Raw genomic sequence first — 23,080 nt, forward strand, 5'->3', positions numbered from 1 at the left:
TATGAGATAATTCACAAGTCTGAAGTGCAAAAATTCTAACCTGGTGAGTCAAGGCATCAGCAGTAAGATTAGCAGAACTTGGATGATACTTAATTTCACAATAATGATCTTTCATTAAATCCATCCAGCGTCTTTGTCGCATATTCAACTCCGTCTGAGTGAATAAATATTTCAAACTCTTGTGATCCGTAAATATCTCAAACTTCTCGCCGTAAAGATAATGCCTCCAAATAATGAGCAAAAATACAATGGCGGCTAACTCGAGATCGTGTACTGGATAATTCACCTCATGCGTCTTCAACTGTCGAGAAGCATAGGCAATAACATGTCCATGCTTTGTTAGAACACATCCTAGCCCCTGACTAGAGGCATCAGTATAGACAATATAACCTCTCGATCCAGAAGGTAGAGCTAACACAGGTGCAGTAGTAAGACGTCTACATAGATCGTGAAATGACTACTCACAATCCGAGGAACATATGAAGGAAACATCTTTTCGTGTAAGCTGAGTCAAATTCCTGGCCAACTGTGCAAAATTCTCGATGAACCGATGGTAATAACCCGCTAGACCCAAGAAACTTCGAATCTCAGCAACCGTCGTCGGATGAGACCATTTCAGCACTGCCTCTATCTTACTTGGATCCACAGATATTCCTTCACTTGAAATCACATGACCGAGAAATACTACCCGATCAAGACAAAATTCACAATTGCTTAATTTCGCATATAGCTGCTTATCTTGTAACGTCTGCAAACCAATCCTCAGATGATGTGCATGCATGACCTTGTCATGAGAATAGACAAGAATATCATCAATGAAGACGATGACGAATATATCCAGATATTCTCAAAATACTTGATTCATCAAATTCAGAAAGAGTGCTGGTGCATTCGTCAAATCTAATGGCATCACCAGGAATTCATAATGCCCGTATCTGGTCTTAAGGCAGTCATAGAAATATCTGAGTCTCGTACCCGCATCTGGTGGTATCCAGATCTCAGATCTATCTTGGAGTAGACAGAAGTACCCTGTAATTGATCGAAAAGATCATCAATTTGTGGCAATGAATACTTATTCTTGATGGTGTCACGATTTAACTGTCTGTAATCAATACACAATCTCATTGATCCATCCTTCTTTTTGACGAATAAAATAGGTGCTCCCCACGGAGAAACACTCGGACGAATATATCCCTTATCAAGCAGATCCTGCAACTGCTGTTTTAATTCCCTCATCTTTGATGGTGCCAGACAATAAGATGCTTGGGATATAGGCGTTTTTCCTAGTACTAGATCAATACCAAATTCAACATCTCGAACCGAAGGAAAACCAGGAATCTCGTTAGGGAATACATCATGAAACTCGCTGACAACTGGTAACTGATCAATACTCGGACTACTCATGGACATATCAACTGCATAAATGAGGTAGCCCTCCCTAACTGACTCTAAGACATGACATGCCTTCAGAGCCGATACAAGTAGCATCAGAGGTCATGCTCCCTTACCATAAAAGTACCAGCTATCACCCTCATCCGGATGAAATTGTACCAGACGCTGATAACAATCCACAGTAGCGTGATACAAAGTCAGCATATCTATTCCCAAAATACAGTCAAATTCTGCCATCGCTAGAATCATCAGATTAGCAGACAACACGTGACCCTCAAACTCTAGAAGGCAACCCATCACTAGACGCTTAGTTACTACCTCCTGCTCCAGCAAAGTAGATACAATTAAATCCAAGTCTAATGATACATAAGGCAACATATGTCTCTTAACAAAGCGACTAGAAATAAAGGAATGCAATGCTCCAGTATCAATTAAAACAAGTTCAGGAATACCACATAACAAAAAGGTACCTGCCAACATGCGATCGCTTCCCTCAGTAGCCTGCTCCTGAGACAGAGCAAATACCTGCCCTTGCCTGTGTGGATGGAAACTAGTAGAACTAGGTGGTGCTAGCTACTGGCTTGGATGATTAGAAGCTCGAGATCCCATATGTGATCCAGATCCACTCGCATCTCCCATACGCTGAGAACAATATCTTCGCAGATGTCCCTGCTCACCGCAAATATAACATGCACCAGAAGCCTTCCGACAAGAAGTTGCAGAATGCTTCCCACCACAGTGGATGCGAAATTCATCTTTCTTCTTCTTTTTTCCAAACTGGAACATATCTCGTGAACGACGAGATCCAGATGAAGTAGTAGTAGAAGAAGACATAGTACCATACTGCACAACAAATTGAGCCTTAGGCCCAAGAGATCCACTTCGATGTCCTGGAATCATCAACAGTGTCCACCTATTGCTGTTCTCCACTTGACTGCATCGATTAACCAGAGTCTCATAAGATGTCGGATCATCACAGACAATAACCTATGAATAGATATCCTGATTCAAGCCTTGTAAAAAGATATCATACTTGGACGCATCACTCTCATTGATATGGGGACTGTAAGGTAGCAGATCAATGAATCTCCGCTGATACTCATCAACAGTAATAGATTTCTGTCTCACCGTAATCAACTTCATTGATCGCGCCTGACGGACAGCTGGAGGAAAGTATAACTTCTGAAACTGCTGACAAAAATCCTCCCAAGTCACTTGTCCTCTCTCAGTATGTGCCTGAGCTGCCTTGGCATCCCACCATAAGCATGCACGTCCATCTTACAAACTCTAGAACCTCCATCTTCTTCTCCTCTGTACACTCGATAGCACAAAAAGCACTTTCGATCTTGGCCATCCAGTTCCTCGTTTCCTCAGGATTCTCGCCTCCCATCAATGTTTTCGGTGCTACCTGCAGAAGTTTATTGATCGTATAGCGACGTCTACCCTCGTGAGGAAGATAACGATCCACATGATGATGGCGATGGTGATGATGCTGATGACCACCTCCCTGGCCAACACTACCATTACTCTCGTTACCTCCATCAACCATTATCAGAAAAGATTTTCACATTAAAATCCCAAATGCACAATCATTACCAAGACTAGTCTAAATCCCAAGTACTAATCCCAAAATCTATGCATGCTCTGATACAAAAAATGTAGTAACCCATCATTAAATCACCTACTATCTTGCAACTAATAGCATGCATTAAACTTAATAAAGCATGAATGCTTAACAGAGTAAAACGTGTGGAAAAAGAACCCATAAAAACAAATCTTAGTAAAAAATATACATGCTTATTATAGTAGTGATACAACCATATCGAAAAACTTAAAGTACAACTATCTAAAACATTATACAGCTTAAAAAATCCTGTTGTATAAAATCCCCTGAAAAGCTCCATCTCCCTAGTCCTGCCTCAAACTACCGGCTCCGTCCATTCTGCGACCTGCCCCATGGAATAGGGTGTACAAGATAACAACTAGGACGTGAGCGCTAACGCCCAGTACATAAACATGAGTAAACATATGTATATAATGCATGCAACCGTGATGACTGGTAAAGGGTCATCTGATAAGTCATGTTCAGTACAGGCGCCACATGAGTGCTGTAACCTCACGGATCAACCTTTGGGTACAACCACACTCGTCTAGTACATTAGAGTATTCAGACATACATGTCCCCGCCGTCGCGGTACTCTCAATGACAGACTATCAAGTATAGAGCTAAGAGGTTCTATAATCATGTATAACAAGGTAGGCTCAACGTGTATGTGCACAAGACATATGAATATAGAAAGTGGTAAAACATATATCATTCCACATAATAATGCCAATTAAATGCAATATATAAACATGTATACTCGCTGGCAATCTCAGTCAATGTGTATATACCTCTAGGCTAGTTCAAATCTAGTAGGATCCTAGGTTCCAAGACTATATTCAAAAGTTCACCGTATCACTACACAAGTTCTATAAGCCTTAACTAAGAAAATAAGTACTCCCAAAACTTAAATAGATTCCCGGACCATACCTTCATCCACAATAAGCCCTTTGAAGTCGCTAGTTCCAGATGACTATAATCATTCCTTGGTTATTCCAGAACGTCTTATAATAACCGATAGAGCCCTCAAGTGCATATCTCTGATGAAACTTAAAATTTGTAATTATTTATATGTTAAAAAGTGTGTTTTAAATTTTAAGTTTAATTAAAATTATGAAGTTGTATTATTTTAGTGTTATGTGTTTATATTTAAATGTTTTACTAAAATGTTGTATTTTACGGTTTGCGCAGGTTTGGTAAAAATAAAATTACTCAAGCTACAGAGGTCATAATGGAGTAACCTCAAAACCTGTAGAATCACAAAAGAGGCATCTTCAACTTTGTAGAAGACAAGAAATTCCAAAAACTTCATTAAGATGATCAAAATAATCAAACATCAAAATGGAGATAGATTTACTTTTACTATGACCAGCTTGGAGTAAAAATATCATAAGTATTTCATATTTTATCCAAAAGGGGTGAATGAGTTGTCCAAACACATCTACACAAAATATCCTACGTGTTCTATGTTGAAAAGAAAGGCTGAATCGGTGGTCTAAGGCATCAAACATGCCAATTAAAGTTGGGTCATGGTATTGACATTCAAGGAGACAAGCACCCACCAACTTTACTATTTCACATTTAATGAGCCTTGGACTCTTGCTCTCATTTGGCCTATAAATAGATGTGTTGTATAAGCTTTGTAGTATGCAAGAGTGTAGAGAATTCTTCATTTGTAAAATAAATATTGTGTGTGTGAGAATAAAAGTTTGAGTGTGCAAGTTTCTCAAGTTCAAGTATGAAATTTCTTTTATCTTTATTCTTGAGTTTCATGTTAATGGAAAGCTAAATCTATTTATGTCAAGGTGAAAAGGTTTCATTGTTGGTCAAGTAAGATTGTTTATATTTTGTATATTCTTTTCTTTTCTATTTTTATTTTTACTAATTGATCTTTATTTGTAGGTATAATTTTGGATGATTTGTTGTTATCTATTTACATCAAATGCTTGGTACCTTGAATGTGGTTACCTTGATTTGTTGTCAAATATGATACAATAAATACTACAATAATTATATACTATAAATATATGTATCTATTTATAATAAAGTCATATATATTATTTAGACGATAGCGTGACACTGTCGGTTGTTCTAAATAATATTGTGATTTGAACTAACATTTACTTTCTCGCATCTAACTTTTACTTTATCGCAACTAACATTTACTTTTCCGCAACTAACATTTACTTTCTCGCATATAACATTTACTTTTCCGCAACTAACATTTACTTTATCGCATCTAACATAAAATCATATATTTTATTTTGACGATAGCGTGGCTCTGCCGGTTGTTCTAAATGAAATATTGTGATTTGATCTAACATTTACTTTTATGTCAATTTATATTTATGCATTTATATATATATTATGGGTACCATGTATTAAATATCGACTGATATTAATATAGTGGGAACTATATTATATGATATACTTGTTTAAATATTTCATTGTTCTTTTATGTTTATTCTTATTTTAGTTTCTTTTATTTATTTTTATTAAACAATCTTAAATAAACCAACAATGAACCTTTGAAACCTTGACAATTTTATAATTTGTGTATTTGAAGTTTTATAATAATATTTTTATCTATAATATATTATTGCTAAAATTAAACTTACAACATCCTCTCCGTGGATCGATCTCGTACTCACGAGTATATTACTTGCAGACAACCTACACTTGGGTGAATTACAATTTAAGTTGTAGCAAGTTTTTGGCGCCGTTGCCGGGGAGGTATAAATTAAGTTTAATTTTGTTATTATGTAAATAGTATGTTGTTTTTTATTGTATGATTGTTTGGAGTCGTAAACAAAGTGGTAGACTTGTTCGAGTAACTGAAAATATTTTAAACATGGACGATAATTCTAATAATCAAGATGATAATAATAATAATAATCATCATCAAGAACATGAACAATCAAGAACACTTAGGCACCATATGAATCCAATAAGAACTAGTACACCATCTTGTTTAGTTTTTCCTCCTGATGCATCTAATTTCAATTTTAAGCCACAAGTCATTCAACTTTTACCAAATTTTCATGGCTTAGATTCTGAAAATCCATATTTGCATTTAAGAGAATTTGAGGAGGTTTGCAACACTTATAATGATCAAAATTGTAGCATGGATACTGTTCGATTAAAGCTTTTCCCTTTTTCCTTAAAAGATAAAGCTAAAACATGGTTGCAAAATTTGAGATCAAGTTCAATAAGATCATGGGAAGAAATGCAACAACAATTTCTAAAAAAGTTTTTTCCTTCCCATAGAACAAACTCTTTTAAAAGACAAATTACAACTTTTTCTCAAAAACAAGGGGAAACATTTTATCAATGTTGGGATAGATATAAAGAGTTACTTAATACATGCCCACATCATGGTTTTGAAATATGGAGAATAGTTTCTCACTTTTATGAAGGTTTAATACCTAAAGATAGGCAAATGATAGAATTCATGTGTAATGGAACTTTTGAAGATAAAAACCCAAATGAAGCTATGGAATATTTGGAGTCATTAGCAGAAAATGCTCAAAATTGGGATAATATAGGCTCAATTGAACCACCAAGTAAAACCAATAATTCAACAAATGGGGGTGGTATTTATCATCTTAAAGATGATGTAGATGTTCAAGCTAAACTTGCATCTTTAGCAAGAAAAATCGAGTCATTAGAAATGAAAAAGAGTGATCAATTAAAAAGTGTTCAAGAAATTGTTTGTCATATATGTGACGCACATGATCATCTTACAAAAAATTGTCCTACTTTGCCTTCATTTAAAGAATGTCTCCATGAACAAGCCAATTATGTTAACAATTTTAAAAAACCAACATTAGATCCTTTTTCACAAACATACAATCCTGGTTGGAGAAATCATCCCAATTTTAGTTGGAGGAACGATAATAATGCACAACCTTCACAACAACCTTTTCAAAATAACCAAAATCATCAAGGTTATGCTCCTTATATCCCACCTCCAAGAAAAAATTTTGAAGATGAAATTCATGCATACATTCAAAAGCAAGAGTCTATCAATATTCAAAACATTCAATCTATGAATGATTTGAAAGAAACTCTTGCAAAATTTGCATCTGCACTTAATATTCATGAAAAAGGAAAATTTCCATCTCAACCACAACCTAATCCTAAAAATCAAAATCAAGAAAAATTTGATCAAGTAAAATCTGTTATTACTATTAGAAGTGGTAAAATAGTTAATGATCCATATAGTGATGAAAACAAAGATCAGTCAAACTCAAAGAGTAAGGATGAAAATCTTGATACTTTCGAGAAAGATGATACTTTGAGTCCTAAGATTAAGAAAGTTGATGATAAATTATCTGAAATAATATGTGAGTCAAATAAACATGTTCCTTTCCCTCATGCATTAGTTAATAATAAAAAACAAAAAAATGATTCTGATATTTATGAAGTTTTTAAACAAGTAAAAATAAATATTCCATTATTAGATGCTATTAAACAAGTGCCTTCTTATGCAAAGTTTTTAAAAGATTTATGTACTGTAAAAAGACAATTGCATGTAAAGAAGAAAGCATTCTTAACGGAGCAAGTAAGTTCTATTATTCAAAATAATTCTACCTTGAAATATAAAGATCCCGGTTGTCCAACAATTTCATGTATTATTGGAAAAAATAAAATTAAAAAAGCTTTGTTAGATTTGGGAGCAAGTGTGAATTTAATTCCTTATTCAGTTTATGAAAAGCTTAAGTTGGGAGATTTAAAACCTACATCTGTTACTCTTTTACTAGCCGATAGGTCAATCAAAATACCTAGAGGTATCGTAGAAGATGTGTTAGTTCAAGTCGATAAATTCATATATCCTGTGGATTTTATTGTCTTGGATACACAACCAATAGAAGTACATAACGAAATTCCAGTAATATTGGGACGTCCATTTCTAGCAACTTCAAATGCTTTAATTAATTGTCGAAATGGAATAATGAAATTGTCTTTTGGAAATATGACTTTAGAACTTAATGTGTTCAATTTATGTAAACAACCAAGTATTAATGAAGATGAAGATGATAATGCAATAGAAACAATTGTGGAAGAAAATATACACCAAAAAAACTTAAATTAACAATCTGAAGTTTGTTTAGTGGAAAGTTTTGATTCAAAAAATGTTTTTAAATCAAAGTTATTTGAAGAAATTAATGAACTTGAAGAAGTAAAAGAAAATGATCATCCAAAACTTGAATTAAAACCCTTGCCAATAGAACTAAAATACGCTTTTCTTGGTGAAAATCAAACATATCCTATTGTAATATCTTCTACCCTCTTACCAAAACAAGAAGAAGATTTAATAACACTACTTAAAAAACACAAAAATGCAATTGGATGGACTTTGCAAGATATAAAAGGTATAAATCTTTTAATCTGCACACATAGAATTCATTTGGAAGAAAATGCTAAAACATATCAACAACCACAAAGAAGATTAAATCCACACATGAAAGAAGTTGTTAAAAATGAAGTTTTAAAACTATTAGATGCCGGAATTATTTATCCAATCTCGGATAGTAAATGGGTAAGTCCAACACAAGTAGTACCAAAAAAATCAGGCATCACTGTTATAAAAAATGAAAAGGGAGAATTATTACAAGCTAGGATTCCATCTAGTTGGCGTATGTGCATTGATTATAGAAAATTAAATGATGCAACTAGAAAAGATCACTTTCCGTTACCATTTTTAGATCAAATTTTAGAGAAAGTGGCAGGTAATCCTTATTATTGTTTTCTTGATGGGTATTCGGGGTATTATCAAATACCAATATCATTAGAAGATCAAGAAAAAACTACTTTCACTTGTCCGTTCGGAACTTTTGCTTTTAAAAGAATGTCATTTGGTTTATGTAATGCCCCGGCTACTTTTCAAAGATGCATGCTAAGTATTTTTAGTGACATGATTGAAGAATTTGTGGAAGTTTTTATGGATGATATAACTGTTTTTGGAAACTCATTTGAAAACTGTCTTAAAAATTTGGAAGAAGTTTTAAAAAGATGTGAAGAAAAAAATCTTGTTTTAAATTGGGAAAAATGTCACTACATGGTTAAATCCGGAATTGTGTTAGGGCATGTCATATCTGAAAAAGGAATTGAAGTTGATAAAGCTAAGGTTGATGTTATTGCTAATCTACCATCACCAAACACGATCAAAGAAATTCGATCATTTTTGGGTCATGCGGGATTTTATAGAAGATTTATAAAAAATTTTAGCATAATATCGAAACCAATTTCAAATCTTTTAACAAAAGATGCACAATTTGAATGGACTCAAGAATGTGAAACTGCTTTTAAAAAAATAATTAATCTTTTAACTACATCACCTATTTTACAACCTCCTGATTGGTCTTTACCATTTGAATTAATGTGTGATGCAAGTGATTATGCTGTAGGAGCCGTGTTAGGACAAAGAAAAGAAGGTAAACCTTATGTGATCTATTATGCAAGTAGAACCTTAAATAGTGCTCAAATCAATTATTCAACAACTGAAAAAGAATTACTTTCAGTAGTGTTTGCATTAGATAAATTTCGATCCTATTTAATTGGTTCTACTACTATTGTTTACACTGATCATTCTGCCATAAAATATTTATCAAATAAACAAGATGCTAAGCCGAGATTAATAAGATGGATTTTGTTGTTACAAGAATTTGATCTTGTAATAAAAGATAAAAAAGGAAAAGAAAATGTAGTAGCCGATCATTTATCAAGAATAATTTCTGAATCATCTCAAAATGAAATACCAATAAATGAAAATTTTCCGGATGATCAACTATTTTATGCTACTACTATGCCTTGGTTTGCTAATATTGTAAATTTTCTTGTGACAAATAAAATGCCTTCTCATTGGAGTTCACAAGATAAAAATAAATTCTTGAAAGAGGTCAAAAAATTTTATTGGGATGATCCTTATTTGTTTAAGTATTGTCCTGATCAAATTTTTCGACGATGCATACCCGACAATGAGGTAAGTAGTGTCATTAAATTTTGTCATTCTGAGGCATGTGGAGGTCATTTTTCGTCAAAGAAAACAGCTGCAAAAATCTTTCAATGTGGATTTTATTGGCCTTCTTTATTCAAAGATACACATTCATTTTGCAAATCTTGTGAAAATTGTCAGAAAATGGGTTCAATTTCAAAACGAAACATGATGCCTTTAAATCCAATCATGATTATTGAAATATTTGACAGTTGGGAAATAGATTTTATGGGTCCATTTCCATTATCTTTTGGATTCACTTATATTTTAGTAGCTGTCGATTATGTTTCAAAATGGATTGAAGCAATTGCATGTAGAACTAATGATCATAAAGTTGTGATAAAATTTTTGAAAGAAAATATTTTTAGTCGATTTGGAATACCTAGAGCTATAATAAGTGATGGGGGAAGTCATTTTATAAATAAATCATTTTCTTCGTTGTTAAGAAAATATGGTATTACACATAAAGTTTCTACTCCATATCACCCTCAAACGAATGGTCAGGTTGAACTTGCAAATAAAGAAATAAAACAAATTTTGGAAAAAACAGTCAATCCAAATCGAAAAGATTGGTCTTTAAGATTAAGTGATGCATTATGGGCATATAGAACTGCATTTAAAACATCATTGGGGATGTCACCATATAGATTAGTTTTTGGAAAGCATTGTCATTTACCTGTTGAAATTGAACATAAAGCTTATTGGGCAATTAAAGCGTTTAATACTAATTTAGATGATGCATCTAAATCAAGAAAATTGCAATTAAATGAACTAGAAGAATTAAGAAATGATGCATATGAAAATGCAAAGATTTATAAAGATAAAACAAAAGCATTTCATGATAAAAATATTATGAGAAAATCTTTTGAAATCGGACAAAAAGTTTTACTTTATAATTCTCGCTTGCATTTGTTTCCAGGAAAACTTAGATCGCGATGGTCTGGACCATTTATTGTTAAATTTGTCTATCCTCATGGTGTTGTTGATGTTGAAAATCCTAAAAATAATAATGTATTTAAAGTTAATGGGCAAAGACTTAAACCGTTTATAGAAAATGAAGTTCTTAATGAAGAGTTTATTCCTTTATATGATCCAACTTAATTGTTACTTATATTTTTATTTTATTTTTGCAGAATTGAGTTCACTTCCCGGTTAAGTGGCGGATAACGGTACTCCGTGACTACTTTCAGTCGGTTTTATTTCAATTTCCCAAAATAATTGAATATATATATATATATAAATATATATTATGGATGAAGCTATCAAAAAACTTGGTAAATATTTTCCATCTGTTTCTAAAAAAGTTCTGAGAATGATTTATGAAGGCAGATGTGAAAGATTGAGAATGCTTATGCAAAAAGGAATCCCGGAGGATATTCGTCTTATAATTGAAGCCAAGGTTCGATTAGGTGGTGAAGTTCCAAAATTCTTACTTGTTCGAAATATGTCTGGACTAGGAAAAAGTACCTATGCGAAGAAAAGAAGGGCTAAAAGGTTAGATGTTTGTCATAATTGTGCCAGATGGACTTGTAATAGACAATGCAGATCTTTGGGATATGTTTCCACAAATAGAGAAGATAAAATTGATTTCATTAAGAATGGGCTGAGTAAAGAGTCATTGGATGATATCTCATTGACTCTTGAGACGCATTCTAGTGGAGATGTACAAGGTTAACTTCTCCGTTTATGGAAACTATTCCAAGCGCAGCGTCATGGTGATGGTCTTGGGAATCTGACTAAAAAAGACCCTATTTGCCAATTTATAAGAAAATTGGATGGTAAGCCAACCCTCGACTCATAAATATTGAAGGAACACTGTGAGCCACAATCACATCACTGTTTATACGCATGCATGTTATTATTATATATTATTTTTTTTTACTATTTTCATCATTTTGTTCACATCTGTATTCCTATTTCTGTCTTATTCCTTGTTTTCCTTATAAAATCACTCAACTCTCTCTATATTTTTTAAAAGAAAAGAAAAAAACATGACAGGATCTTCTTCACAAAAATTGAAAAATATTTGTGTCTTTTGTGGTTCTAATACTGGAAAGAATGAAATATTTGTTGATGCAGCAATTAATCTTGGAAAAAATTTAGCAGAGAGAAAAATTCACTTGGTTTACGGAGGAGGCAATATTGGGTTAATGGGATCTATTTCAACAGCAGCTCATCTTGGAGGTAGTCAGGTTTTGGGTATTATTCCTACAGCTTTAGCTGAAGGAAATATTACAGGTGTTACGGTTGGGGAAGAGTTGAAAGTTTCATCAATGTACGAGAGAATAACTAAAATGATAGAAAATTCTGATGTTTTTATTGCCTTGCCTGGTGGTTTTGGTACTTTAGAAGAAATTTTTCATGTTGTTTCTTGGGCACAACTTAATATCCATAATAAACCTGTTGGCTTGTTGAATATCAATAAATATTATGATGGTTTGTTGACTTTTCTCGATGTAGCCGTGGAACAAAATTTTATTTCAAAAAATTCACGAAGGATGCTCATCTCTGCTTCGAATGAAGACCAATTAATTGATGATCTCCAAGCTTTTGTTCATCAACCTGATTCAGCTATAACAAAGATCAATTGGTCTCAACCAACCAGTAAGAAAAGAAAACTGGATCATTGATTCAACATGTCATGAAATGGTTTGTGTTTGTTCCTCATCTTCAATAATTCCAGGTGATATCTCTTTCATCATGTACTCTTTATTTTTCTTAAAAAAAAAAAAAAAAAAAAAAATTTAAAATTTTTAAAAAAATATATTTCTATAATAATATTTATTTTTTTTTTTCAATGGCAGAGTAAGGAGTCAAAAACTCCTGACACGCATTAGTTTTTATTTATCATCTTATCACAATAGATTAGATTTTAATATTCCGTATATATTTAAATTGCAAACTACTAAGAAAATGAAGTCTTTTTGTATAGATGTTTATTTATTCTTCTTTTTATCAATTTAATAGAAAATATATAATTGATGGGATATAAGTTATAAATAATATATAATTGTGTGTTTTCAAATACATATTTTCTAAAACTTTTATGAGTATATAATTAAAGTGATATTGATTGAATAAATAATAACATGTATAATTGAGGGAATTAATTTGTAAAAGTTCAATAGTTACTCACATAAATTTTGTGAGTGAGGGGTAAGAATTGAGAAAACAACTTATAAGCTTTTATTGATTATTAAGAAATGGTTGATTACTAGATTAAACCCATTTTGAAAAAAAAAAAGAAAAAAAAAGAAAAATGAAAATTGGCTGCAAAGTTGTTTGAAGTTTGATTGTAAAGTTGTAGAGTATTAATATCTCTACTATAATTATTAATGTAATAGATTTACCTCATAAAAAATAAAAAAAATAAATAAACTTTGAAAAAAAAATGTTACATTTTCAAAGTTTATTGGAGGTATTTGATTATGTAAAAACAATTTTGCAGCCAAGCAAAAACAAAAAAAAAACAAAAAAAAAACAAAAAAACAAAAAAACAAAAAAACAAAAAAACAAAAAAAAAAATGGGTTTATTCTTTGTAAATCATCCTATCTTATTTTCAATATTAGGTTATTTGATTGTCTGCTTTACTAGCCATTTTCAAAGAGTGTATAATTTCTTCCAACTCCATGAGTGAAAAACAGCTATATATGAAATACTTTAACCCGAGAGAATATGAAGTTGAGACTTTTACATTAATATTCTTGATGATATACATGTTATGAAAATGATTTCTATTATCCTTTTAATTATATTATTCTCAAAGTTTTTAGAAAATATTTATGTAAAAAAAAAAAAAAATTATATATATTTAATATTTTGATATTGTGTGAAATATATATGTATAGCCCATCCAATTACATATTGATGTATTGGTTGATAATGAGATTTATAAATAAACATATGATCTCCTCACAAGTGTGTTTTTAAAATTTCAAAGTTTGCAAATTTGAATATATATATTAAGGAATAAAAATCTAACTTGTGATTTTATGATATTTTATGATATTTTATTACTAAGGGACTAGTAATTAGCCGTTGTGGGGGTGTGATGAAACTTAAAATTTGTAATTATTTATATGTTAAAAAGTGTGTTTTAAATTTTAAGTTTAATTAAAATTATGAAGTTGTATTATTTTAGTGTTATGTGTTTATATTTAAATGTTTTACTAAAATGTTGTATTTTACGGTTTGCGCAGGTTTGGTAAAAATAAAATTACTCAAGCTACAGAGGTCATAATGGAGTAACCTCAAAACCTGTAGAATCACAAAAGAGGCATCTTCAACTTTGTAGAAGACAAGAAATTCCAAAAACTTCATTAAGATGATCAAAATAATCAAACATCAAAATGGAGATAGATTTACTTTTACTATGACCAGCTTGGAGTAAAAATATCATAAGTATTTCATATTTTATCCAAAAGGGGTGAATGAGTTGTCCAAACACATCTACACAAAATATCCTACGTGTTCTATGTTGAAAAGAAAGGCTGAATCGGTGGTCTAAGGCATCAAACATGCCAATTAAAGTTGGGTCATGGTATTGACATTCAAGGAGACAAGCACCCACCAACTTTACTATTTCACATTTAATGAGCCTTGGACTCTTGCTCTCATTTGGCCTATAAATAGATGTGTTGTATAAGCTTTGTAGTATGCAAGAGTGTAGAGAATTCTTCATTTGTAAAATAAATATTGTGTGTGTGAGAATAAAAGTTTGAGTGTGCAAGTTTCTCAAGTTCAAGTATGAAATTTCTTTTATCTTTATTCTTGAGTTTCATGTTAATGGAAAGCTAAATCTATTTATGTCAAGGTGAAAAGGTTTCATTGTTGGTCAAGTAAGATTGTTTATATTTTGTATATTCTTTTCTTTTCTATTTTTATTTTTACTAATTGATCTTTATTTGTAGGTATAATTTTGGATGATTTGTTGTTATCTATTTACATCAAATGCTTGGTACCTTGAATGTGGTTACCTTGATTTGTTGTCAAATATGATACAATAAATACTACAATAATTATATACTATAAATATATGTATCTATTTATAATAAAGTCATATATATTATTTAGACGATAGCGTGACACTGTCGGTTGTTCTAAATAATATATTGTGATTTGAACTAACATTTACTTTCTCGCATCTAACTTTTACTTTATCGCAACTAACATTTACTTTTCCGCAACTAACATTTACTTTCTCGCATATAACATTTACTTTTCCGCAACTAACATTTACTTTATCGCATCTAACATAAAATCATATATTTTATTTTGACGATAGCGTGGCTCTGCCGGTTGTTCTAAATGAAATATTGTGATTTGATCTAACATTTACTTTTATGTCAATTTATATTTATGCATTTATATATATTATGGGTACCATGTATTAAATATCGACTGATATTAATATAGTGGGAACTATATTATATGATATACTTGTTTAAATATTTCATTGTTCTTTTATGTTTATTCTTATTTTAGTTTCTTTTATTTATTTTTATTAAACAATCTTAAATAAACCAACAATGAACCTTTGAAACCTTGACAATTTTATAATTTGTGTATTTGAAGTTTTATAATAATATTTTTATCTATAATATATTATTGCTAAAATTAAACTTACAACATCCTCTCCGTGGATCGATCTCGTACTCACGAGTATATTACTTGCAGACAACCTACACTTGGGTGAATTACAATTTAAGTTGTAGCAATCTCACATTATATAACTGAAGAAGGAAACTCGGAATTCGTAATTGAAAATGAACTCGAATGAGCTCTATTTATAGACCCCAAAATCGGTCAAGTTCGGGTCCTCCGAACTTGGGTTCGGATCGTCTGATCCAGATCAATGCTTGCATGCAGAACACGTCAAGTTCAAAAAATCCGATCGCGAGTTCGGACCGTCCGAAGTGCTTTATGTCTGACACTTGTCAAAATCCATGGTTGAGTAATCCTGCCTGGCTGTCCTGAAGGAGTTCGGACCGTCCGATCGCCCCTTAACTCCAAAGTCAACAAGGCATAATCGGAGCCCCCAAACTTCTGACTTCGGATCGTCCAAAGTCCTCTTCGGACCGTATGAACTGGCCCAAACATTGGAAGCCCAATTCTTAGTTCTGAAGTCCGATTCAGCCTTGGAATTCGTTAATTACTAACCCTTAGATATGTTTAACATATTATTATCTTAAAATGGAATCTGGGGTACTACAAAAATGGCCTCACAAGCTTTGGTCCAGACAAAAGGCGCATTCTTCTGAGTTAGATGAGTAATAGGCTTTGCAATACTAGAGAATCCTTCGATAAATCTACGATAATAACCAGCTAAGCCCATAAAACTTTGAATCTCGGGCACAAATGTCGGTCTAGGACAATTCATTACTACCTCAATCTTGCTAGGTTCAACAGAAATCTCATCTCCAAAGATAATATGACTGAGAAAGACAACTCGATCTAACCAAAATTCACACTTCGACAGTTTAGCAAAAAAATGTTCAGCACGCAACGTCTGCAAAATGATTCTCAAGTGCTCTGCATGATCGGTACGATTCTTGGAATAGATAAGAATATCATCAATAAAAATAATCACAAATTCATCCAAATACTTCTGAAAGACTCGGTTCATAAGATCCATAAATACGACCCAAGAATTTTTCAATCTAAACGACATGACTATAAATTCAAAATGGCTATAGCTCATTCTGAATGTGGTCTTAGAAACATCTTCCTCTCGGACTCTCAGCTGATGATATCCTGATCTCAGATCGATCTTTGAATAAACAGATGAACCCTGAAATGGGTCAAACAAATCATCTATTCAAAGCAATTTATATTTATTCTTTACAGTTTCTTTGTTCAATTGACGATAATCAGTACAGAGTCGCATGGATCCATCTTTCTTTCTCACAAAAAGAACTGGAGTGCCCCAAGGTGAAACACTAGGTCTGATCAAATCCTCGAGTTGTTCTTTCAATTATTTCAGTTCAACAGGTTCCATTCGATAAGGAGCTTTCGATATAGGTTGAGTACCTGACATCAACTCCATGCTGAACTCGATCTCTTGAATTGGAGGAAATCGAAGAATCTCATCTGGAAAGACATCAGCAAACTCTCTAACCACTGGTATATCAACCAATTCAGGGCTAAATTTCAGTACATCAACTGCATATACTAAGAATCCTTCTGCACCTTTCTGTAAAAAATCGGTCATCGACAAAACATATATCAAAGGAATCCTGGATCGAGAACCCTTACCGAAAAAATTCCATTCATCCGCCATTACTGTTGTGAATCTGACCACTTTTTGGAAACAATCTATGATAGCCCTGTACTTGGTTAAAGCATCTATACTAATAATACAATCAAAATATGATAATCCAAGTACAATACAGTCTAGTTCAATCACATTCTCCTCAAATCGAAGTTCACAGTTTTGGACTAATCTCACAGAAACAATTCCTCCACCCAAAGGTGAAGTAATAGCAACTATAACAGGAAAAGGCTCAGAAGGCAAAGAATGCATAACAAATTTTTCAGAGATAAAGAAATGGGATGCCCCAGTATCTATCAACACATACGCAGGATAACTCGAGAGGAAACAATTACCTACTATGACATCATTGGGTGCTCCTTGAGCCTAATCTTCAGTGAGTGCAAAGACTTGTGCTTGTTTTCTCGGAGGTTGGTTCACATTTTGGTTACCTCCTTGTCGATTCTATTTTTGTGGTTGAAAAGAGTGAACTGCAGAAGCCTGCCTTTCGGGCTGAGATAACTGTCTCGAAGAACTTCCACTCTGAGATTGCTCGAAACCACACTGAAGACACACTCTGGCAAAGTGTCCAGTCTGATGACAGATACGGCAGCGTCCAAAGATTCCTCTACAATGCTCACTGAGATGGCAACCTCCACACTTGCTGCAAGACATACTTGAAGAACCAAAACTCTGTCCAAAACCAAACTGCCTCGAGCCACTGGAACTAGAATAACTGCTCCCTGGCTTCTTGAATTGCTTCCCCTTCGGTAAAAAATGATCTCTTCTGCTACTGCCACTGCTTCCTCCCTCATATCTCGGTGAGTGATTCTGAAACTGAGAAGTCTGATTCTTAAACTGTCTCAGTTGCTGAGATACAAGCTGATCTCCTTGTTGTTTCATCAAACCTGCTTTGGCTCCTTTGGCTTGATTCATCGCATCAAAAAAATTATCGGGCCTTAAAGTATTTATGTAATGCCCCAAAATTAGCTTATTAGAGATTATAGGAGATTCGGATTGATAATCGGAGATTAGGAAATTTAAGGATTTAATTGTTATGCAATAAGGGACTGAATTGCAATGTTTGAAGAATTTAGGGACTAAAGTGAAAATCTTGACTTTAATAGATATTTATAAGCACTTTGACTTCTTCTTCCTCATTCTCTCATCCTTCCTCATGCCTTATTCTTCTCCAAACCTCCATGGACGCCCCTTTGAGCTTTTTGATTTCCTTTCGAGCTCGATCCGTCTGGTAGAATTCAATTTGAAGACAGATTAGCGATCACGGTTGCGAGAGCTCCGTTCTACAGTAAGTTTTTCTTCGATCCAATATACTTCAATTTTTGTATGCCGTTAGAATTTGATGAAATTTGGATATGTTGTTCTTGAGCTAAGATAGATCGTTTATTTGAATTCGGATCGAAAAACAAACATCATTCGGATTTGTTATACTTTTTGTAAGTATATTCGAAAATGTGGGTTTGTAGATTTTTTGGATTTTTATTGGATATTTTGTTGATGTTGGAAGTTGTTTTGGATCGATTTATTGTTGTATGTGGTTTTCGGTTGATCAAATTATAGCCGTTATGCCGCCGGTTTGAGATTTTGGTTTTTAGGAGTTGGAATTAAGTTTTTGAATTAATTTGAATTGGATGGATTGATATTGGATTGTTTTATATATCGGTACAGATTTGGCTGAAGATTGTGGAGTTCAGAATTCGTAGAGTTCGAATCATCATAGAGTTGATTGAGGTTTGTTATTGAGTTACCTTCATCGTTGAATTACGATTAAAATAGAATTTTGATTTGGAATTCTTTTTGTGTAGCTTGATCGAGATTGGAAGCTAGTTCGAACCAAAGAAGAGGTATAAGACAACATTAGATGCAATAGGACGATTAACTCAAATCCGGATTGGTTCGAGTGTCCTAGAAGAATCACATACATTCATGTCACTTGAATTATATGTTTGATTGTTTTTTGAATAGCACTTGCATTCATATTGAGCTTATTATGTTGTTTTTAGAGGGCACAGAAGGCCCAGGATAATTAGACTTTCTGGGGATTATAGTCGAGTGGAATTGGTGAGGGAATTACTACCATTTGTCGATCAACTCTTTGTAGATGCCCCAAAGTCTAGAGGATTGAAATATGCACCTTCCACCTCGATCGGGAGAGTCGGTGAGTTGTGTGATATTTTGTCCTCGGGATCCCAAAAAGAGCAGAGAACCGTTTCCTTTGATTATCAGATATGAGAATCCGATTTAAAGACATGCATTGCATTTTATTGCATTTCAAATGGAGTTATTGATATACTACTTGACTTGTTTGTCTTGTTTTTATGTATATCGAGATTTGATATATTACATGAATTTTATGTTATGTCTCTTTTTTGGAAATATTATTCTCACCGGATTATCCGGCTGTTATCTTGTATTTGAATGTGTTCTTGGCAACAAGTGGGGCAGGACCAAGTCAGAGGCAGCATGACTAGATTGGGATTGTGATGATAGAAGTGAGGACTTGCTTTAGAGTCGATTAGCATGTTGAACTCGTCTCATTTTAAGTTTGTATAACTTCTATTCGAAGCATGATAGACTTTGAACTTTTGTTATATGTTGTAGAATCGAATATTATGAAAGTATGTTGGAGTTTGTATGTAATTTCAGCATGTTGGATCATTTTATTGCTTTAAATTTGACATGTGTTAAGTTGAAGGTATTGTGTTACCTTGAGTTGATGAAGTGCAGACTTTTATTTTTGAGACAGATAAATTCTCGCTCGATCGGTAATAAATCATGGATCGAGCGAGCATGTTGTTTTCACAAAACTTTTTGGGCAGAGAAAATTTGGCTCGATCCGTCAAACTTGACGGATCGAGCGGGCACTATTCATGCTACTTTAAAAAATAAAAAAAAATTGGCTTTTTTCCTTGTCCATCCTTGGATTGTTGTACGTCTATGTTATTTATTTCTTTTATTAAATATTTTATACCGAGGTCCTCACTTTAACTGGTATCAGAGAGATAAGATCTTGGATTGAATTAGAGTGAGCGGGGTAGATCAAGTTCTCATGATTTGAATTCTCGCATGTGATTGAGTTATTTAAATGAGTATTTAAATATCATGCGAGGATGATTTATTACTCCATGAACTATTTGAATTACATTATTGTGTGATTTAAATATTAAAGCATGAGATATTAGAATTGCATATTTGAATATTTCTGAGATGGAATGAAATCTTTATAAACGGAGATTAGGGACACGAGATTATTGAGAATGAGATATATGTTCCCTAATTCTATTGAATTTGAGATATGTTTCCTCGATGAATTTTTTATCAGGAAACATTCAGAAGAGCGAACCCTGAACGAACAGTTTTTGTTCTGCGACTGAAAGAATGGATGTCACTCCCACACCGATGGAAGCACTTTTGATGAGGTTTCAGTCGTTCAACCCACCGACTCTGAAGAGTAATGAGAATGTTATGGATTGCGAGAATTGGATAGAAGAAATCGATCAGTTGTTTGATTTCTCTTGACTATACCGGTGAACGTCAAATTCGGTTAGTAGTGTACCAAATTCAGGGGATGGCCAAAGGTTGGTGGATTTCAAGGAAGAGAGCCTTGGAAAATCAAGGTACGGTTGTTTCTTGGAGTTTATTTAAATCTGAATTTCTTCGACAGATCGTGTTCCAGAAATCGACCGGATATAGAGGAAGTACCACAATGGATCATTTGCAACCAAGAGGTAAGCAATTCAAGAAGTCTGGGAGCAGTTCTTCTAGCTCCAGTGGATCGAGACAATTTGGTTCAGGACAAAGTTCTGCATCATCTGGAGTATTTTGCAATAATTGTGGAGGTCGACACCTCACTGAGCATTGTCTGAAAATTTATGGTAGTTGCAATATCTGTCATCAGACCGAACACTACACGAGGAGATGCCCTCAGCGTGATACCGCTAGATCTCGGTCAGAGAATTCTTTTGGACCGATGATTCAGCAGGGGCGGAAAACTTCTGTGGTTTATTCCTTTCAGCCGCCGTAGCAGATTCAACTAGGATGTTATACGAGTATGAATCAACCTCCGATTCAACATACTTTAGTTTTTCCTCTTAATGAGGATTCGCAGACTCGGGCTGCACATGGAGATGATATGACAGGTAACATTCGAATTTTTGGTTTTTCTCTCTTTTGTTGATAGGTATTGATGCATTCCCTATTTGAGATTTTGGATTACTATAGACGCAATTCATTGATTTAATGGGATTAAGATTGGACTGGATAGTATGGTACTAGGGTTATCAGATTTTGATTTTATTATCAGGTGAACTGTTTTAACCAAGAACAGGGCAACCGCGGAATATTGCAGAAATTTTTCTGATTCAAACTCGAGTCGATAGACAAGTGGGAATCCTCTAGTAAGAATTCTCGATTCAAGGAATTCTTTGGTATTTGTTATGTAGATGAACCCTTTATTACAAAATTTTGCGGAGGAATTATTGATGCTGCAGTTGATGTCCTGAATTGTAACCCTAATTGGTCGATATAACAGTGGTTACAGAGTGTGCCGACGTTGATCCGGATGAGATCCGCGGATTGCCTCTGATTCGTCAGATCGAAGATAACTCTGAATTGAGATCAGGACATCGCAGTTGAGAATTGAGAGGAAGTGTTCCTTAGACCTCACTCAGATTGAGTGTTCATTAATTTAGAACCGAATATTTCAGAGGTATTTAGTTGAATTCGTAACTACTCTTATCGACAATCTTCTTGTCCTGTCGGAACGAGAATCATACTAATCATGCAGAGCATCTAAGAATTATCGTACAGATTTGCGGGCCGAGCAGTTGCATTCTATTCTATCGACGTCTGATTTCTGATGGGATCGAGTTATCTTTCCTCGATCATTTCATCTGGAGATGGAAATTTCTGTTGATCACCTCAGGCCTGGAGTTGATATGAGTCGATCTAGATCGACGTCCTTACCTGAGATTTGAATATTATGGGTTTCTATCGCATATTTATTGAGTAATTCTTATCATTTGTGAAGCCGATTACTCTACAGAATATGTTCTTCTGTCTGGATTTAATCTTATTAGATCAGTTCTGATTGATTGAAGAAGAGATTGATCAGCTCTTCATTATTCTTTTATTTTCTTTTGTATTGATGACCTTAAGGTACTTTGCACTTTTTCTTATTTAGGTTTGAGGTATATTCTTGTTCAGAAGAATCACTTATAGCATGAGCATCAAGGCAGCTGAAGACGCTCGAGACTCAATGTCTGATTCTGGACTTTGAGCTCGCAGCGATCTTATTGATTAGAAGATCTGGAATCTATTTTCTTATGAGGAGATTTCCGTAATCTTTCCTGATATTGGAAGCTGTAGTACTGGTTTTTCCGTACATACTGAGTATGAAAAATAGAAGATGATTAGAGGTACCGAGGAATTTCTGATTGGAAATCCATTCTATCCGGAGAGATTGTATGCAGCAGCTGATGCTCTGTGCCAAAAGATCTGTTCTTATTTTATCTACTATCGGCAGTCTCCTTGATTGATGAATTCGGCACTTCCGGTTTAGAATTCAAAGAAGATAGGAGGTCTATCATAACTTTGCTTCGAGACGAATCAGAATTGATTTAGAAGATCAAGATCGTTCAGAGATTTGATTCGATTGACAGAATTCGATGAAGAAAAGTCAGAACTGAACCAGTCTGAGATTCAGTTTGGTGTTAATGCTTTATTGTGATTAAGCATATTTTTGTGCCAGATAATTCTGATGGTGACAGCGAATCTTGAGATTGTCACATTGCGGTCTATTCAGTATTCTTTCAGAGG

At 33.7% G+C, this 23,080-nt stretch overlaps 1 protein-coding gene and 1 non-coding gene across 2 annotated transcripts; one reads left to right on the forward strand and one right to left on the reverse strand.

Moving 5' to 3' along the window:
- The first annotated feature begins 2,866 nt into the window (after positions 1 to 2,866).
- LOC140878955 (uncharacterized) lies at positions 2,867 to 23,041 on the forward strand. The gene is made up of 8 exons (XM_073282583.1): positions 2,867 to 2,875; positions 8,148 to 8,302; positions 10,262 to 10,643; positions 11,365 to 11,404; positions 11,450 to 11,606; positions 12,181 to 12,321; positions 12,397 to 12,596; positions 23,013 to 23,041. Exons 1-8 carry the CDS (start codon positions 2,867 to 2,869, stop codon positions 23,039 to 23,041), a joined length of 1,113 nt encoding a protein of 370 aa, XP_073138684.1.
- Positions 6,266 to 6,376, reverse strand: LOC140885805 (small nucleolar RNA R71). The gene has a single exon (XR_012151221.1). It is a non-coding gene; the product is annotated as a small nucleolar RNA R71 (small nucleolar RNA).
- Positions 23,042 to 23,080: the final 39 nt, after the last annotated feature.

Source organism: Henckelia pumila, chromosome 2 (assembly GCF_033568475.1).
Source record: "Henckelia pumila isolate YLH828 chromosome 2, ASM3356847v2, whole genome shotgun sequence".
In the NCBI taxonomy this organism is placed as follows: domain Eukaryota; kingdom Viridiplantae; phylum Streptophyta; class Magnoliopsida; order Lamiales; family Gesneriaceae; genus Henckelia; species Henckelia pumila.

Excerpts from the sequence above, each read along its gene's own strand:
- LOC140878955 (XM_073282583.1), top strand. Across the intron at positions 10,644-11,364 it reads GGATGTCACCATATAGATTA|GATATTCGTCTTATAATTGA; the intron begins GTTTTTGGAAAG and ends GGAATCCCGGAG. Across the intron at positions 12,322-12,396 it reads GATGTTTTTATTGCCTTGCC|TGGCTTGTTGAATATCAATA; the intron begins TGGTGGTTTTGG and ends TAATAAACCTGT.